The sequence below is a fragment of the Panthera leo genome, chromosome F3, assembly GCF_018350215.1.
Source record: "Panthera leo isolate Ple1 chromosome F3, P.leo_Ple1_pat1.1, whole genome shotgun sequence".
In the NCBI taxonomy this organism is placed as follows: domain Eukaryota; kingdom Metazoa; phylum Chordata; class Mammalia; order Carnivora; family Felidae; genus Panthera; species Panthera leo.
In genome coordinates, this window is record NC_056696.1 from 39,943,553 (window position 1) to 39,962,251 (window position 18,699).

The 18,699-nt window shown below is 57.0% G+C and overlaps 1 protein-coding gene across 4 annotated transcripts in view; it reads right to left on the reverse strand.

Annotated features, from left to right (window-relative positions):
- Window positions 1-2,247: 2,247 nt before the first annotated feature.
- The window catches only part of KIF21B (kinesin family member 21B), a 46,709-nt gene continuing 30,257 nt past the window's right edge, over window positions 2,248-18,699 (reverse strand). Inside the window, exons 18-36 of one of the 4 annotated variants that reach the window (XR_006199152.1) lie at window positions 18,383-18,615; window positions 17,865-18,012; window positions 17,425-17,619; window positions 17,230-17,331; window positions 15,781-15,946; window positions 15,519-15,570; window positions 15,276-15,333; window positions 14,303-14,508; window positions 14,150-14,224; window positions 12,274-12,387; window positions 10,494-10,532; window positions 8,389-8,525; window positions 7,267-7,447; window positions 5,917-6,081; window positions 5,464-5,581; window positions 4,445-4,615; window positions 3,709-3,908; window positions 3,005-3,188; window positions 2,248-2,569 (exon numbers count right to left, since the gene is read on the reverse strand). Coding sequence is in view for 2 of the 4 variants with exons in the window: in XM_042926441.1 (XP_042782375.1) it covers window positions 2,515-2,569; window positions 3,709-3,908; window positions 4,445-4,615; window positions 5,464-5,581; window positions 5,917-6,081; window positions 7,267-7,447; window positions 8,389-8,525; window positions 10,494-10,532; window positions 12,274-12,387; window positions 14,150-14,224; window positions 14,303-14,508; window positions 15,276-15,333; window positions 15,519-15,570; window positions 15,781-15,946; window positions 17,230-17,331; window positions 17,425-17,619; window positions 17,865-18,012; window positions 18,383-18,615 (2,415 nt within the window). In the remaining 2 variants the exon portion in view is untranslated. The remainder of the gene's footprint in view (window positions 2,570-3,004; window positions 3,189-3,708; window positions 3,909-4,444; window positions 4,616-5,463; window positions 5,582-5,916; window positions 6,082-7,266; window positions 7,448-8,388; window positions 8,526-10,493; window positions 10,533-12,273; window positions 12,388-14,149; window positions 14,225-14,302; window positions 14,509-15,275; window positions 15,334-15,518; window positions 15,571-15,780; window positions 15,947-17,229; window positions 17,332-17,424; window positions 17,620-17,864; window positions 18,013-18,382; window positions 18,616-18,699) is intronic. The other 3 variants (XR_006199153.1, XM_042926441.1, XM_042926442.1) reach the window with 3 other exon arrangements.

Consider the following 18,699-nt stretch of genomic DNA (forward strand, 5'->3'; position numbering starts at 1 on the left):
GGGTGAGCCTCCCGGACTCGGGTCTGCCCAGGCCACCTGCCACAAGCCTTGCTATTGTGCTCAAATCACAACCATTTTGTGCTTCCAACCTTTAGGATGTTGGGGGCCTGCCCCCTAACTATGTACCTTGGACATCCCTGAAGGAGTAGGCAGAGACTCCAATGCTCTTGGAGCACAGCTTTTGGAAGGGCTCAGGGCTCCCGGGGGACTTCAAGTTTCGAATCAGTGATACTCGCCAGGACAGCAGAGCCAGCCCGCCATGAGGTAGCTGAGCCATCAGAAACAGCAGGAAACGGGCAACGACGCTGAGCACCTCTCGCAGGCCGTAAGGTCGTATCTGGCGCAAGAACGGGCCTTGCAGCTACAGTACAGTCGCCCCAGGCTGGGGCCTCCCTGGCCCATGGGGACAGTGCAGTCTTTTGTGTTTCTACAGTTTGTAAACAGTCATGCAGACAGATTCTTTCTTACAGGTTGCAAGGTTGAAGCTTTCTGATCGGGTGGAGAGAGGGTTGGGGAGGGGGAGAGGTGCTTACTTCCAAGTGGCTGAGGGAGCTGCCGGTCACCCCCGTGACGACTGGAGGAGGAGGGATTTCTGGCCATTGAAGACAGACTGTCCCCGGCTCCTCCGGGAGGCCAGTACTCAAGGGTATGTGCTTCAGCTGACCCAGACTCCACCAGCGTGTCCAGCAGGGGCCACTAACAGCAGGACAGCCTTCTTAGCCCCGGGGGTAGCTCTGAACAGGGCAGAGGCTGGGCTGGGGACTCAGGCCCCCGCAGGTGTTTTTCCCTTTCACAGCTAAGACCGCCTCCTCTGCCCAGTGCGCCGGCACACTCCCATGCCGGGGACCACACAGAGAGGGCTCCGATCCCCTGGGCAAATAGGGAGAGGCACAGAGGACAAACACAGCTACCTCTGGAAAGTCTAAAAGTCGCTGCATATCTCAGAACAGAGTGGGGGCTCCTGGCCCCCTCACTGAGGACAGGAAGCACAAGACCAGTTAAGCATTGGAAAAACACTGTGGACGGGTTGGGGCCCAGGAATGGAGGGATGTCCTGCGACTCCTTCCAAGGCCCAGTCCTGTAAATTCAGAACTTCCCCAACAGGGGGCGCTGGAACACGGATTTAACCACATCCTTGGAGCCTTGACTCCACAGCCCCAAGGCAAAAAGAAACTAGGAATTCCCCTCTTCGCTGCTAATCTAAAGGGGAGGACCTCTTGCCCCATGCCAGCTTTAAGGCTTGAAAATGTCTCTCTTGAATAACCAGAGAGAAAGAGGCTGGAAGGACTCTCTGCCCAGTCGGGGTGAAAATACAGGTGAGCTGGGGAAGGGGCTGGGCCATCCTCACCGTCCAAGCCACTTCCTGGTAGACACAATCCTCTGAGCTGCTTCCTACGTGGCCCACACGGGACACTGGGAACGGGGGACCCCTGGCCCTGGGCTGCGGGGCGGAGCTCCCCCGCCTTTGGGGGGCAGCGGGCATGAGACCCCGCGAGTGAAAAGACACATGTGGTGCCGCGGGCATGGCTGGTGTAAGGCTGCCCAGCATGGGTGCCAGGCCCCGGGGTGGAGGAAGGCACTGAAGCGTCAGGCGGCCTAGAGGTCAGGGGTGCACTAGAATGGTCCCTGGGGGCAATGTTGGGGACAGGCCCGAGCTGCAAAGCAAACAGAGGAGGTGGTCCTGGAGGGGCTGGTAGGGCGGATTCCCTTTGGGAGTCCCGAGCCCCAAGAGCAGAGGGAAAGAACATGTGGGGAGAAACTTCAAGTCAGTTTCCAGGAGGCAACAGCAAAAAATAAAAATAAAAATAAAATAAATTAAATAGCTGAAGTATTTCTGACTATCTCCCCAAAGGAATTTTTTCTAGCAGCTCTAACCTTGGCCCCGTCGGAAAGGGACCCCAAGGAATTGCTGGGGTCATCTGGGAATGGCTGTTGGTGGCCAAGGGGCTAAGGGTCAGCCGCAGGGCCCAGCTGCCTCCACCTGGTTTCCATGGTTACCTGAGGACTATCATTTTGGGCTCAGAGGCAGGTGTGGTGGCTCCAGAGGCTGCATTAGGGGAGGTAGGGGGAGGCCTGTTCATCGGAGGGGGCGCAGCAGGGGCTGGAGACGCTTCACCTCCCCTACAGGGCCCCACCACTGGGCCAGAGACTTGAGGAAGGGCATGGCCAGCTCAGCAGGAGAAAATGTGGCCAGAGGGAGGGCAAGGGGAGCCTGAGGGGCTGCAGGGAGAGAAATGAGAGGGAAAATGCCCTTTGGCTTCACAGCTTAAATTCCCCCCCAACCTCCCTCTCTCCCCAAGAGGCAGGGGCTGGGGGAATAGTATCCCATAGGAAGGTCAAGGGAGGGGAAGGATAACAGGAGAGGGGCAACACCCGATGCCCACACCCTCTGTCCCTAGGGCAGTTGGCCCCGTCAGGCCACAGCTTCCCTTCTGTGCTGTCCAGGCTGCCGGGGGCCGAGGGTCTGGGGGCCATCCTCTGAAAGACAGCCAGGGTGAGGACTGTTGTGTGCTCCTAGGGTGGGCCACCGGGTAACCGCCGAACACTCCAGAACTTCACCGTCAGGTCACTGGGGTGGAGGACAGAGAGGGACTGGTCAGCGATCGAAGGGGGCCTGGCTGGCTACCCCCAAAGCAAAGGATGAGCCAGATTCCCCAAACTCCCCAAATGTGGCTGGGGCCAAAGGGCAAGCATTGCTCAGGATGAGGGCGGACTGCAGGGGTGGAGGGGTGGCTGCTGGGCAGAGGGAGAGGGCCTGTGCTCTCAACGTCCCCAACAGAATTCTCATCATGGGTTTTCGTTGGTGTTGTGTTGTTTTGTTTTGTCCAGGCCTGGCTGCTCCCCCCTCTGCCTTCTGCCACCTGGCACCCCTCTCCTGGGGGTCTGTCCCACTGGTCATGCTCGGAAGAGGAGGGTGGGAGGAAGAGGGGCAGGCAGGGCATTCACTCCAGGCCAGGCAGGGCGTGAAGGGAGAGTAGGGAGGAGGAGTAAAATAATCTCATACCGTTGAGAAGCAGCTCAGACCGAAGTGGAGAAAGAGAGGGAAAAGGAAAGAGGGGGGAATGAGAGAGGAGACGGGAGGGGAGTGTCAAGGCAGGGTGGTGGCTCGGCCCTTTATGGCCAGGACCCGGCGAGGAAGGCAGGGGGTGAGTCCGGGGACGTAATTCCACACCTTTACCCGGCAGTCACTGTTGGGGGAGAGAGGCAGAGAGGCAGAGAGGAGAGGCAAGAGGACAGGGGAGGGAAAGAGGGGAGAGAAGGGACATGGTCGGACGAGAAAGAAAAAGAAGAGACCCCTCTGAGGAGCTCCCCTGTGGGACAGAGGGCCTGGCCATCCCCTGGATGGGGACCAGAGCTGGGGCGGGAGAGGGGCGAGTCCAGGGGGTGGCAGGCCTGCTCCGTGGTCTGAGATTCGTGGATGGGGGAGGGGGGTGTAAAGACAGCAGGGTAGGGGCTGCTCTGTGAGGGGCAGGAAAGGCTTGCAGATAAGGGGGTGAGTCCTGACCTGGGGCCCAGCACCTTCCTGCTCCCCTGCCCCCGCTGGGCACTCTTTGAAGGCCAGCACAGGCTAGCAGGTGCTGTGGGGTCTGCTCCACGAACCGAGCCTGTTAGGATAGCTGCAGGGGGGCCCGAGGCTCCCCAGCCTGCCCTGCCCACACCGGGGACCGGGGTGGGGAACAAAAGCAGACCTCTCTGCCCAGCACCCACCTGGAAGCAGTGAAGATGTGCTTGGCATTGGTGCAGATGGCGTTGATGGGGCTGTCGTGACCCCTGATCTCTCCGATGGGCGTGAAGTTATCCACGTTCCAGACCTTGATGACGCCCGCGCGGCAGGCGCTCAGCAGCATGGGGCGGCCCGGGACAAAGGCCAGGGCACACACCCAGTCCTTGTGTGCATTGGGGATTTGCTGCGGAAGGAACAGCACCAGTGAGGGCTGGGGCCAGTGCTGAGTGGGCAGAAGCCAGCAGAGGACCCTGTGCCACGAAGGACAGCTACCAGGATCCCTTCTGCCTCTGAGGTCCCCAGGTAGGCATCACTGGTCCAGGAGGCAGGCCAGGCGGGCCCATAGTAGGGATTGCAGGGGCCCAGAGATGGGTCCTTTGGTGGCCCCCCATTCCGGGACAAACCCAAGATCCTGCACTGGTGGAGAACTCTTCAGCTCTCCCAGGGTTAAATGCTCAGGAAAGGGAACATGGTGACTCAGCTTTAGAGTCAAACCTAGCGGCTGAGAGCAGCCCCCTTTCCTGAAAGCTGCTGCGTAATGGGGAAAATGGGGGGTGTGCGGTGCTGCAGGGAGGCAGGGGAGTGGACACAAAGGGGAAGAGGGTGGACAACAGGAAAGCTGAGGAGACTCTGGCCCAAGACCCTGGGTCCCCAAGGCCCTGCCTGGACTAGGGAATAGCCCCACCCTAGCGCCCCCCCCTTCCCTTCCACCCTCCATACCTGGATGAGCTCCTGCTGTTCCAGGTCCCATTTCTTGATGCCATTATCCCGGGAGCCACTGAAGAGGATGTCTCCCTGGATGGCAAGACACTCGATGCCATCATAGTGCGGGGGCTCAAAGTTGTGGGTGGGGCCAATGGTGCCGGTCACACACTCGCCCAACTCGAACATCTGCAGGAGGAGAGGCTGGTAGGGAGGGCCCGAGGCAGTAGAGACCAAGGGAGGAGGGCCAGGGCGAGGGCCACCCCCCTGCTATCACACAGCACTGTGGTCCCCAGGAGCCCACAGACCCAGTTTGCCCGGCCCAGGGCAGTAGCCACTGTCCTGGGGGAGACAGGTGTCCCCAGCAGGAAAGGGGTCCCGGAGGAACACTGCTTCTTCCAAGGACAGAGGCCTCTGAAGGCTCGGGTCTTGACCCTTCCTAAGGGGACTGGGGCAAGGGGTAGGGGGGAGACTGGCTGAAATTAACACAGCTCAACATGCAGCCGATCTGGAGAAAGGTGGGTTTGGGGTGTGAACCTCCTTTTAAATTCCTTTTATTTTGTAATAAATATTACTTGTACTTTAAATAGAAACATTCATCATAGCACCGACCACCCTCTGCTTCTCTACCGCTTCCCAGTTTCTGACCGTGTACATATAGCTTTCAATGATGTAATCGGGGAGCAAACGGAATTAGTGTTGTTTTGTATCCTTTGTGTTTTGTTCTCATTCTATCATTTTAGTAGGTGCGCTGCAGCCCATTCAGCAGGTTTTCCCTAATTTATGTGACTGCTATTCGACCCTTGGACATTTAGTGGTTTTAAATTCTTCACCATTTACAAAATATCGCTGCCATCTACTTTCTGCACACACCTGCTTGCTTCTTTGGGGTGATTTCTTCAGCATAAATCCCCAGAAGTCTCATTATATTTCATGAGTATTCCCAAGGCGACGGGGTGGGGGGAGCAGGCAGAAGAAACGCAGAGAATGCCCCCCACCCCCTGCCCCAGGCTGCAGAGGCAGGTCTTCTTAGGTACCTTAACGTAGTGGTCCTTGGAGCCCGTCACCACCAGGTCGTGCTGGCTGGCGGTCTGGGTGACCGTCAGGCACATCACAGGGCCAATGTGGCCAGTCAGCTTGCCAACGGGCTGGAACCTGCGGGTGGGGAGAGGCCCGCCGGTGGGGGGAGATAGATCAGAGGGAACCCTGGGCTGCGGTGGCCGGGTCCATCCTGGAATGAATAGATCTGGCCAGGGCACTCTCCCTCCCTCAAAACAAGATGAACAATCTAGACATAAGCTGTCCTCGGTCCCAGGGATCTTGGGGAACACGGGACCTGCATCTCAGAGCAGGGACACAAGGCCGACAGCACGGGGAAGCAGAGGACCCCCGGGTCCTGCCAGCCCTGAAGTGTGGCACCCAGAGCCGCAACCAGCGTACCCACCTCCGCCACGCCAAGCCCCCTGCTGCCCCCCACGCATCTCCCTGACCTGCTGAGCTCCCAGATGCGGACGGCATTGCCCGAGGCAGCATACAGCATGGTGCCTGAAGGGCTGAGGGCGATCTGGTTGATCTGATGCTCCCCCTGAGCGCTGGTGATAGCGCGGGTGGATGTGGCAGCACAGGCGTCACCTGAGGTCACCTGGCCCGAGGACCTGCCACAAGCAAGGAAAGCAAGGTCAGAGATCAAAGTGGTCCATCCACACAGGCAGGAAACCGAGCAAACCTCACTCAGACCAGGCCTGATAACCCAGTTCTTCCAAGAAGTCTTCCCTGACCGACGGAGAGGAGCCAAGCTCCTCTTAGAAGTTTCTAGTCTGACGTGGGGGAGACCAATGGTGATAGTGCCACTCCCCACCCAGCAGAAAAAGACGGTAAGACTCAGTCAGGGGACTGGGTTTGAACCGGGGTCTGGTGGAAAACGCTTAATCTTTCTGAGTCTCAGTTTCCTCCTCTTTAAAAAGAGGTGATAATACCCATTCTATTTCCCGCGCTTCTTTGGTTTTTTAAAAAGACTACTCTTAGAGAAATTACAGGATCACAGCAAAATTGAGGGGAAGGTTTCCCATATCCCCTGCCCCCACACATCCACAGCCCTCCTCCCCTTACCAACATCCCCACCAGAAGGGTGTGTTTGCTACAACCGACAGACCCAAATGGACACATCATAATCCCCCGCCGTCCACAGCTGACCTGAGGGCTCACTCCCGGTGTGAGGTTTGGACAAATGTGTAATGACCCGTATCCACCCTTATAGTCTCACACAGCAGAGTTTCACTGCCCTAAAAATCCTGTGTTTACTCTTTTGAAAGGATCAAGTTAAATCACAGATGACAGCTTGTAACGTGAACACAAGGGTGAGCAAGACTTCTGTTAGGAAACAATTTCACTTTGCAGGAGCCCTTGTCTCACTTCTGTCTCCCGCACGTCTGTCCACCTGAGACCGTCAGGGTCGGGGATCAGGACCAGCTCTGGCGCCTCATTTAGGCAGCTAGGTGGCCGGCACGGCTTTGGAGACTGCTGCCGTCTGCTGGGGCCACCCTGATTCCCGGCTCCCCTTTCAGACTCACAGGGGGCCGCCCAGCACACCCCAGGGCCAGGGCCCGGGAGGCTGAGATGAAGCGAGGGGGCCAAACAGTGCAAAGGCTCGTTCAAGTTGCTGCCCTGGATGCTGTCCCCTAGCCCAGGGATCTCACTTTGCCCCCCAGATTCAGGTCAAATCCATGTGACTGTAAGGGCCTCTGTGTCCCAGGAGCTGGACTCGGCTATACTGAGTAGGTCACCACGGCTGAGTGCTGGCACCCAGCCCACCACCACGAGCCAACTGGGGGAGTACCTACGTGAGGGTCCGAATGCACTTGGCGGAGTCCCGGATGTCCCACACCTTGATGTAGGAGGTAGACACGGAGAACACGAGCCCGGAATGGCTGCAGTACTTGATAGACACCACGTTGTTGGGGTGGCCCTTGAGCGCCGCGATCTCCTGGCCCGTGACCAAGTTCCACATCTTACAGCTGCGGTCTGGAAAGGACAGGGAGAGAGGCGGGGGGGAGGGCAGGTGTCCGTTAGCGGGGGCCAGGTCATGCACGCTCCCCCTGCACGGGGGTTGTGGAGGATGGGGGAGACGGTCCACAGACATCCAGAGGGAGGAGCCCTAGGTCTAAGGGAGAGAAAGATGGGCTCGTGCATGCTCACGTGGTGTGTGTGTGCACAGAAAAACCCCGGCGAGAAGCTCGTTAGAACTTTAGGCCAGGGTTTCTCAAGCAAACTCTATACATAAAGACCAGAGTTCTGTGTGTGTGGCCAAGGTGCCCTGGGCTAAAATAAAATTCTTAAGCTTTTGGTGTCTATTCCTACAATTGCTAATAGCTGACACGATCAATGAACAAACGGCGAGCAAATCTTACGGAGAAAACCTGGAATCAACAGATCACACCTGGATTGACAACTCGGCCCCTTCTCGCCGTGCAAATACATATGTGTATGACTGTCTTTCTATTGACAGATCTACTGCAGAACTGTTCTTTCTGCTGGTAAGACTTTTCTGATTTTGTTGCTGTGATTAAGTAATCGTGACTGTGTGAGGTCCCACTGCCAAGATCATAGGGATTTCTTAGATGAAAGTGCTGGGGTAGATGTCAGGGGGTAGTAGTGTCGGGGGACTGCGATGAGGAGACAGGGTGGGGCACCTGAGAAGCTTCCTGGAATTTCCGAGGAAGCTTCGGAAGGAAATGCTGGATGGAGCCACTAGGATGACCTATGAGGGGAGACTGGGTCAGGGGCACCCAGGCCGGGGATCCTTGAGCCAAGGCAAGAGCCATGAGACAAGGTAGCGAGCAAGCCGACCCCACGTCCTCAACTCCTGGGGGCTCTGTGTTTTCATCTTTACAGCCCACTCTGGCAAAGGAAGCAGGGATGGGTGTGAGACCTAACCCTACCAGGCCAGTCTGGGTTCTACTCACCTTTGGATCCGGTGAACAGCAGCTCATCCGTGGCGTCCAGGCAGAGGATGGGCTTGGTGTGGCCCTCGGCCATGGAGACGCACTGCAGTGGGGCTGTCCTCGCACCCTTGGCTCCTCCAACGGGGGTGATGATGCCCCTTCCCAGGAGAGAGGGAGAAAGGGGGCACCTGTCAGCCGGGAAGACTGAGGCCGGGTTGAGTGAGGTACACAGATAAGAGGGGGCAGAACGGAGAGAGGACTAAGGCCTAATGAAGGAGACCCCAGAGACTCCGGCCAAATGCCCTCAGTGCCTGAGAGCTGGGAATAGGCTGTGCAGGTGGGGAGGGCCTGTCTGCACAACAGCCTGTCAGTCGCCATCTTGAGCACTTCTGGGAGCAAACTGTGTGCTAGGCACAGCAGGAAGGAGACGTGGGCCCTGCCCATGGGGAGTTGCCATCTGATGCCCGCCCGACCAGATCCTGAGACGTAAATGCACGGACGCCCCGGCGAGGCAGGGCAGAGGCCCAAGGGCTGCACTGGCTCCTGCAGCAACTATGACTCCTCCCTGCTGCTGCAGTTAACCCAGGGTGAGGTGAGGGGTGCAGAGAGGGAGGATGCTCGGGCTGTCACCCCCCAAGCACCTCGGTGTCATCTGTCAGCGACTTCTGGGGCTGATAAATGCACGCGTGCGTGCAAGTGTGCACACATACACTCCCGCCCACCCATGAGCCCCTTTTGGACCTGCATGGTCAGACCTGTGACTGTCATTTACAACGGCCTAACTTGATCCCTTTAGGGGTCCTCAGCTCAGCTCTGGGTTAGGGATGTCGAGGCCCCCTGGGGAATGAGGCCACATACACCTGGAGAAGCACCTCCTCGTTTCCCACGAACATTCTGGGAGGGAGAATAAGGCTTCTCCTCAGTGAGCAAGAGGATTTTGCTACGCCAGCCTGCTGGAGGTTCTGGGGATATTTTTTTTTTTCTCAATGAAGGTCTTTTGGAATGAGACCCTGGCCAAGTTATGTGCAAGTCTAAAAATATGTTCTAGTTCTTTTCCAAAGAGAACAATGCTCCTGACAGGGATGCCGTGGCCTGTGGGCTACTGAAGTGACCAGTGTTCTTCCCACAGTGCTGGTCACAGCCCCCATGGACTCAGCCAGGCCCCCCTGCAAGGATGGCAATCAGACAGGGCCAGGTGCCAGCTGGATGTCACACACGTGAGCCCCCAAAGATACCTGCTTCGGACACTGGTTTGGGCCCAGCTGTGTGGCTGGGGAAAAAAGCCCAAGACTGCTGTGGAAAGTATATCACAAGGATAACCCTCCTTAAGGTTATGAGAGAGGCTGGTAGTCTGGCTAGCTTCTCACGGTGGTAAAGCCTCGCTCCCTGCAGGCAGGTTTGCAAAGACATCAATAGTCCGGGCAGCAGGTGCAGTGAGCAGTGGGCACTGGGAGAGCCGGAGGGAGCTCTCCGCCCGGCAGGAGCTCAGGCCCACCAGGTCCTAGGACATGCTCCTCGTAGTAGGGTGCTATGCTGGGGTAGCTGGAGAAACTGGCCACTGGTCATCCCAAAGCTGGGAAAGGAGGTCTCCTAGCACCCCAGGTCCACGTACCAGGAGATGTGGGCAGCAGGCACCGCCCCCCTTGCTGCTCTTCTCAGAGCCAAGGTCTGAAATGTGCACCTCACTGGCACAAGCTGAGCAAGTCACAAGGACGCTGGCGACGGCCACCAACACCTGCCCAGCTGGGCCCTACAGGCCCCCAGGCTTTCCACGGCCTTGCCCCCTCACCCTAGCCCCTCAGCAGAGCTCGGTCCCAGCCCCAGACAACCCCGGGCTCCCATGCTCTCCCCCTCCCTGCCCAGGTGATAAGAAGAGAACAGTGCCTGTGGCAAGCAACTGTGCACCCCTCCCCAAGCCCCCAGCTCCAGCCGGGCCTGGCCAGTCTGAGGCCACGCAGCAACCCTGAGAGGGAGGAACCACGGGGGAGGGAGAGGCAGGCCAGTGGGGAGGGCGGCATGCTGAGGACTCAGGTGTGCAGGCGGGAGGGGAGGTGGAGCAAGAGGCAGAGAGGGGACAGTAGAGAGTGAGAGCTGGGAAGCCAACACGGGAGACATTCTGTGTGTACCTCAGGACCTCCGACAAAGAGGAGTCGCTGTCATCAGACCTGGGGAGGGCAGAAAATTAGCTGGATTAGGGGAGAGAGGAAAACACACGAAGGGATGGCAGAGGCAGCAGCAGCGTGGAAGGTCAGAGGGCAGGTTATTCTCTTCAAGGGCAGCGGGGAGAGGCAGAGGGCAAGGGCGCTAAGGGAAGCAGGAGAGGAGGTGGGGAGGGGCCGGCCGCCAGGGGTCCCTCAGTAACAGGGTAGGAGTGAGGAGAGGGCCACGCTCCAGGGCGACGTTCAGCTCGTGGGTCATTTGCCGGTTCCAAGCCCCTGGCTGCCCCATCGTACAAGCTGGGAACACCCTGCCCTGCCCCAGCAACGTTCCTACATGCCTGAGGCCAAAAACCATGCCTGATCCTATCCACCCCCTCCACCCCCCACCCCCGGGAGCTGGCTTCTTCCAGCAATTCCTCAGGGACTTATTTACAAAGCCCACTGTCCCCCGCAAGCCCGCTGGGATGGGCCTAGGAGCTGAGTCTATACCATGCCTGGGCCCCAAGATCTGGTCCACTGGACAGGGCCAAGGTCTGCAAGACAACCAGGCTGGAATGGCCAGAGTCCCACCTCCATGCTTCCGGAAAAGGGACCTGCTGACTGTAAAGGTATGGTGGGGGTGGGGGCACCCCGGTGGGCCTGGTCCAGGCTCGGTATGCTCCTTCCGAAACGGAAACTGAGCCAAGGTGGGTTTGGGGAGGGAGCAGTATTTTGACCCGGCAAGAGACATTTCTGTGGAGAAGGGCTGATGTCAGGTACCAGGTGCAAGACCTAGCACTTTCTAGCCTGGGCTCCCCTGAACAACAGCGCTGCCGCCTTCCTCCCTGCCAGGGTACAGATGCTTTTAGGGAGCCAAGAGAAGAGCCCTCTCAGAGGCTGCAGAGAGTTGGAGACGGCTGGGGCAAGGTCCAGAGTGTGGGGAGCACAGAGAGGAGCACGGGGAGGACAGGGTCCCCCCTCTCCCAAGGCAGAGACCCACTGGGAGGAACGTAGGCTGGAGCACGTCAGAGGCCCCAGGTTCTGGGCCCAAGCCTGCCACCTTCTAGGTAAATGTCCTTGGGCCTCTTTAAACCTCATTTCCTCTTCTGTAAAATAGGGAAGAGAGTTCTCATGGTTGATTATAGTCCACGTGAATCACATATATGAAAGCAGGGTGCACAGTGAAGGCACCTTCTGAACGCACAGGATTGCTGTTAATACCCACTCGACTATCCGTAGTCACAGCAGCCCAATGGGAGCTGAACACATGAGTCGGGCTGATCCTGCCATGTGAAGGCAATTAGGGAGTCCCTTTCTGCTGGGACAGTGCACAAGGGCCACTGGGACCTCGTCTGAGCATGTGTGGCAGGGAGGGAGTGGCTGAAGTGCCAGGAAGGGGCTTCAGAGAAGAATCCAAGAGTCAAAGAATCAGCAGAGGATTCAAGGCACAGTTCTGGTGAGGCCCTATGGGGGGGGGGGGGGGTCTGACCTGTGTGAACATCCCCACCTGACTGCCCCCTGTCTCTGTGGCTTCCTTCTTGCCCTCTCCTGAGGTCCCAGCATGCTGGGGGGTGGGGGGGGGGGTGGGGGGAGGAAGGGTCCACAGTTAGAATAGAAAGAACAGAGATACCAGCAGAAGAGCTTCAGAGCCTCGTCTCTCAGAGGGGCTGGAGCAGCGTGGTCAGGGTCTGCCAGCTGCCCCAACCCTGCCTGCGTCAAGGATCAGCCCACCTCTGCAGCGCCCTCCCTGGCCCCCCCTGGCTCTTACTTGTCCAGTGCTGACCCTTGGCTCTGATTACTGGTGAGACGAGAGAAGACGTTACGGTCATTGCGGGGCCGAGTAGGAGGGGATGAAGGGGGCGTGAATCCCACATCTGTGGACCTGGCGAGTGGGGACACAGCAGCATCTGTCAGTGACCACACCCCCAGCCCACAGCCTCACACGCGCACTGTTTCCTGCACCACCTTCTGTCTTGGTTCTAAGGCCTGCAGGGCGGGGCCTGCTGTGCAATGATCCCCTCCGGGTTAAGCTCCTGGTTGCCGTTCTGAAACAGTCCATCCTCATTATTCATGGCTTCTGTATCTGGGAGTTTACTTGTGCATTAAAACGGATTTGTGATCCCAAATTAACTCTCACAGTGCTTTGGGGTCATTCCCAGACATGGAGCAGAGCAGCCAAAAATTCAAGTCCCCAGATGCACACCTTCTCAGCAGAGGTCAAATGAGGCGTCCCTCTGCCTTCTTGCTCTCCTACCGTAAACAAGTGGCCTTCTTGTGGTCTATTTAGGGCCATGTTTTTTGCATTTTTGTGCTTTTCGTTGGTGATTTCACTGCTTAAAATACCCCCAAAGCATAGTCCTGAAGGGCTGTCTGGCAGATGTCTAAGCACATGAAGGCTGAAATGTGTCTTATGGAGAAAATACATGTGTTAGGAAAGCTTCATTCAGGTGTGAGTTACAGTGCTGTTGGCTGCAAGTTCAATGTTAATGAATTGACAATATATATTAAATGGGATGTCTTGAAACAGAAACACATATAAAACAAGGTTCTATATCGACTGGCTGACAAAAATGTCATGACCGGAAGCTCTCAGGAACCTACCCCTGAATTTCCCCACGAGCAGTGGTTGAGTATTAGTTCAGTGAACTGATTCCATGTTCACAGTGACTAGATAGAACGTAAGTACCATGAATACTGAGGATTGACTGTATCGTCAGGGAAGGGTCCAAGACTTCACTGTATCGCCCCATTGCAATAGCCCAACGTTTCCTCTCCTTGGAAAGCTGTCATCGGGTTTGGCCTACACCCTCCCTCCCTTTGAAGGGTCTTCATGAGTTCAGCCTAAAGCCCTCAGACCGCAGCTCAAGTGTGTTCTCTCAGTTCCTGGGTGAAGTGATGATGGTCTGTGAGGCCCCTAGTATACAGATATCCATGCAACTCCTCCCCACTGAAGGCCCCGACCACAAGCCACTGGTATGGGCATCTGCCCCGGCTTTGGACTGGAGGGAGGGCTGGGAGCTTGAGCAAATCCTCCTGCCTCCCCTCAGGTCGTGTGGTGGCAAGAGGTCATCTTGAGCCCCTGCCCTTCTAGTACAAAGCTGTATGACTTGGAGAAAGCATCAAAGCTCTCTGAAAACTAAGTGCATGCCAGATGACCCCAGGAGGCATCTGGTGACCAGCAGAAGTTCTGTGGGTCATAGTGCTATGAATGGCTAACCAATTAGAGACTTGGCCACCATTCTGCAATCATCTCCTGGGTTTTCTTTAAACTTCTACGCTCCTCACATGACAAGACTTTAGAAAGGGCTGAGACCTCCCAAGTACCCGTGGTTATGAAAAGGAGCTGAAGCATATCAGTACAATGACTAGTTGAAGCCACGACAAAGCCACCAATGTTGAGCTCATATCAGCCAACAGTTTTGGGCAGCAGGCTTAGCCATCCAGTTCAAGGTGCTTATGGAGATGATATTTCCTGAGCCCATGCCTGACAGGATGGGGAAGGGGCCACTGGGGGAAGCTGAATGACTTAGTCAGACCAGCCCAGATTAAAGTATGCCTGATTATCTACAGAGTAGAACATCACAGCGATTCATGCATCCAAGGACGGCAGTGACTCTGGTGCAGGTTCCGGAACATGCTCTCACCTAATGGGCTGCCCTCGGTCATACGACTTCCTTCGGGTCAGCGGTGATGTCTCCGTGGCTCGAGACTGCCGGGGGCTAGAACAGAAGAGTCCAGTGAGGCCCAGACCTAACTCCCTGCCCACCCTGACCCACATGGCTGGCCCTCCTCCTTACAAAGTACTGCCTCTGGTGGGCAGGCTGATGGTGCGTGAGACCTTGTCCCGGTAGTAGGGGTCTCGGATGGAGAAGCCCACTCCATCCTCTTTGATCTCGACAAGGGAGGCCAGGGACTTGGTGATGTTCTTGGTGGAGATATCCAGTGGGGGACCCAGGCACTCGGCCGACACAGCCTTCATTTGGGCAGACAGCTTGGGCTCACCCTGGGAACAGAAGGACGGGGGTGAACCAACTTGCCCAAACATAACAGGAGAGCTGGGAGAATTCTAATGAAGGAAATAGTGCCACTTGGCCGATGGTGAAACCACTAATGCAAGATCCAGGTGAACACCACCCAGAGACCATCTCTCAAGACTTGTAGAGAATCCAAAGCAACTGAAAGGGTTTTACTGCCCTTATTTGGACTCTGCACACACAGAATGCCCAGACTGACCTCTTTCCTGGTCACCAGCTAATCAGTTTATCCAAAAACTATGCACAACTCACTGTTCCCAGTCTGCAGTCCCCACCCTTCTCTCTTTAATAAATTCTTTTTCTTGGTTCAGATTAATAACTGACCCCTCACTGGTAGGTGAACTCCCCCATTGTTGACTCCCATATTATTGAATCAATAATCTGCATGCAGAATAACTAGAGGTCTCAAGTTAGTCTTTGACTCAGAGCATGAGGCAGAGTCTGGTGGGGAACGGGGCAATTTTTGAAAGCAGGGCCTCTGGCTCTGGTGACATCATTAGGCTGTGACTCCAGCCATTTCTCCCACCTTCCACCTATCTCAAAAAGGGTTGGGTTGTAACCGGGGTTACGTATCTGAGCACCTCCCAATTCCAACCCAGGGCATCTCCATCCCAGCTGGAGGCAATATTGTTGGGTCAGGGCTGGGGGGTGGGGGCAGAGCTACAGAAAGATGGGAGACCAGGCTACAGGGAGACTGGCCCTGCTGCAGCCTGTCTGCCTTCCTATAGGGGCTCACCTTGAACTTGAAATCATCATGGCTGGTGGAGCCCTTCATGGTGAATGACTGGGAGAAGCTAAGGAAGAAGCAGAGGGAGTTCAGGATACTGAGAGCCTATCCTCTGGCTCTCTGAGCCTTAGACTCGTGGATTCCAAAGAGCCCCCAAATCTAGGCTTAGCCCTGGGACCCTATGGCAACCCCCACCCCCAGCCCCAGGTTCATGCTATGAGCTGTCCTCTCACTCATGACTTGGAAACTCACCTCCCCTCAGAGAACTCTGAGATCTCCTCATCTGTGCTGGCATAACCATTCTCTGTGGAAGGGAGGAAGGATGAGTAATGAGAGGCCCCAACAGAGTGAGGGGAGAAGGGATGGCCTCCCTCCCACACCTTACCCACTGGGATCAGACTGGGACTTCTGGAGGAGTTCTGGGGAGGTGAAGGTCCCCCCCACCCAGGGGATGGAGCTAGGGAGCACTAGAAGAATCTAGGAGCTTCGAGGCCTCTTCCCACACCCACCATACCCTGCTGCACGTTGTAGATGAGGGCCTGCAGTTCAGGGTGTGTCTCAGCCTTCTCTCGCAGGGCATCCAGGAGCAGGTGGTTCTGGGAGGAACCCGCTATGTCTGTCTGCCTCAGCCGTCCCTCTAGCAGCCGGATCTGGGCCTCCTTCTGTGCCACTTGTAGCCCCTGTGGGCAAGGAACCAGGCCAGGGGTTACCATTCCCAGCCTGGCTTTGTGGGCACCTTCATCACCACCCTCAGACAACCTGCTCCCAAGGCACCTTGGAGGGTGGCCCTCCCAGACATCACCCGTGTACCTGCTGTCCCAGACCTGGGCTAACTCCCAGACATCACCTGTGTACCTGCTGTCCCAGACCTGGGCTAACTCCCAGACATCACCCGTGTACCTGCCCCAGACCAGAGATGCAACCCCACCCTTCTAACTTTTCCCATGTACACATGTCAGGAGAGGTCGCCTTAGATATGTTCCCCTGTTATGGGCTGAGTTGTGCCCCCACCCTCCCAAATTCACATGCTGACAGTCCAACCCCCAGGACTTCAGAATGTGACTGTATTTGGAGATACGGTCTCTAAATAGGTAATTAGGTTAAAATGGGGTTCTTAGGGTGGGCCCTAATCCAGTATCACTGGAGGCCTTCTAATAAGAAGACATTAAGACACAGGCACACACAGAGGGAAAACTGCACGAAGCAAAAAGGCACTCGCTTACAAACTAAAGAGAAAGGCCTCAGAAACAACCAATCCTGCCGACATCTTAATCTTGGACTTTTAGCCTCCAGAACAGAGAAAATCAATCTGTGTTGTTTAGGCCACCCAGTCTGTGGCCCTTTGTCATGGCAGCACTAGGAGACTAACACAGTCCCCTAAAACACAGAGTAGAGCTAAGAGCTTAGTGCGAGCAGAGCGGGTCTCCCCACCACCTTGCCAGACACTCTACATGGTGTCTGTCCCCAAAGACCACAGGCCCCAGGGGGAAGGAGGCCCATCCCCTGGCCAGCTGTCAGGGAGAGAGGACAGGAGCACAGGACAGGTTGATCTGATGTCCGAGTGTAAATCTTCCTGAGTGGAATGTGGTCTATCTGTTTCCCGCTGCCCCTGTCCTGACATACAGATACATGCTTCTCCCAGCAGACTCGAGCCCTGCTGTGGATGGGCCTGGACCAGACACGTAGGGTCACTTCTAATGGAGGCCCTGCTATGTGCCAGGCATCATGCCAAGCCCTTTGCATGCATCATCTTGTTAAAGCTACGCAGCAAGCTAAGAGCTTGCTATTGTCATCACCCCAGCTTTACAGCTTCGGAATCAGAGGCTCGGGGGTGAGGCGGCTTGCCCTAGCCTGTAAGTGACGCAGCTCAGGAGCCAGGCCTGTGTGCTTCACCATGAGGGTAGGTCACGGAGGCGCCTGTGACTGCTGGGCCCCCCACCCGGGAGGTGAGCTGCTGGCCCACCTTGTCAATGGACGCCTTGAGGAAATTGTCCAGCAAGAGACGGGCTTCGGCCAGGGAGCAGGAACTGATGACCACCGATGTGTCCGTGGAGTCCAGCTCCTCCTACGATGGGGAGGTAGAGATCCCTTGTCACTGGGACTGTCCCCCACCCCCCTCATCCCTTCTGCCTCCGCCCAGGCCAGGCCCTGTGGGCACCTTGGTCTCCTCCAGCTGCACGATGGTGGCCTGGCAGTCGGTGATGCTGTCGTTGATGTAGTCAATGTTGGCTGCCAGCACCTCGATCTCCTCCGCCAGCTCCTGCAGCCCCTTCTCCTCCTCCGGGCTCTCAGCCTGCAGCCGCTCCCGCTTCCTCCGCAGCGCCTCCTGCAGGAGGAACAGCTCCTCCCTTTTCTGCAGGGAGGGTGATGGAGGACAAGCCTCAGGTTGCTGCCCAGCGCTGCCCACAGCGCCCCCCAGGTGGGGTCCCTGGGTCCCCCTGCACCTCCGGATTCCAGAGCAGGCACAAGGAGTGAGCGGAATGGGGATGAGAAGGTCTGATGAGCCGGAGGAGTCAGAAGTGGCAGAGGACAGGCGGAGGAGTGCAGACGGGAAGGAAGGGGAGACGGGAGCCCCAGGCTCCTTGTGGTCAGGCCCACCTTGATGAGCCGCTCCATGTCAGCCTCCAGGTTGACGATGGTCATCCTCTGCATGACGATGTCAATGATCCTCCGCTCCAGGGACTGCCACTTGAGCCTGGCAGCCTTACTGAAGCTCTGGCTGGCCCCCTTCTTCTGGAACTTCTTTCTGGGAGACAGAGGCGAAGGGAATTGGTTGGGAACACTCCCTTTCTACATTTCCCTCCCCCCCACCCCAGGTTCTCTATAGTATTTTGTAATTAAGCAATGTTAATAATATGTTCTTTTGGGGGCAAATGCATGTTTTTTATCATTTTATTTCATCATCAAAAGTGTACTCTTTAATCCCCATCCCCCCACCACCTGGAAGGGAGCACTCTCAGCCTCTGTAGCTCCGTGGTCCCCCTCAGCCCTGAGCCGACGGCCATGGGGACCCGTCACAGGACCACACTTCCCCTGAGCTTGCCTCTCTCTGCTCCTGCCCCCTTATTTCTGCCCGCTCTGCCCACGGAAGCCAGGGTACCGCCCGCCCGGCTCACCTGGCGGGGCGGGTGCCATTGACGGCAGGCGCGGGGTGGTCCCCCAAGAAGTGATTGATTTTGCGGTTCCACTGGCGCACGATGCTGGAGACAGAACGGGCCCCTGATTCGGCCTCAGACGAGGTGGTACTGGCTGACACCTCAGCGCCCGAGTCCAGCATGGGTGGCTTCGGTCCTGCACGCCCCGCCACCCTCTCAGACATGGGCTTGGCCAGGCGCCTCAGTGCAGAAACCTGTGGCCAAGAAAAGAGGAACCCAGTGAGCAGGGCACCCGGGGACCTGTGAAAAGGCCCAAATTGGGGGGGGGGGGGGGGAGG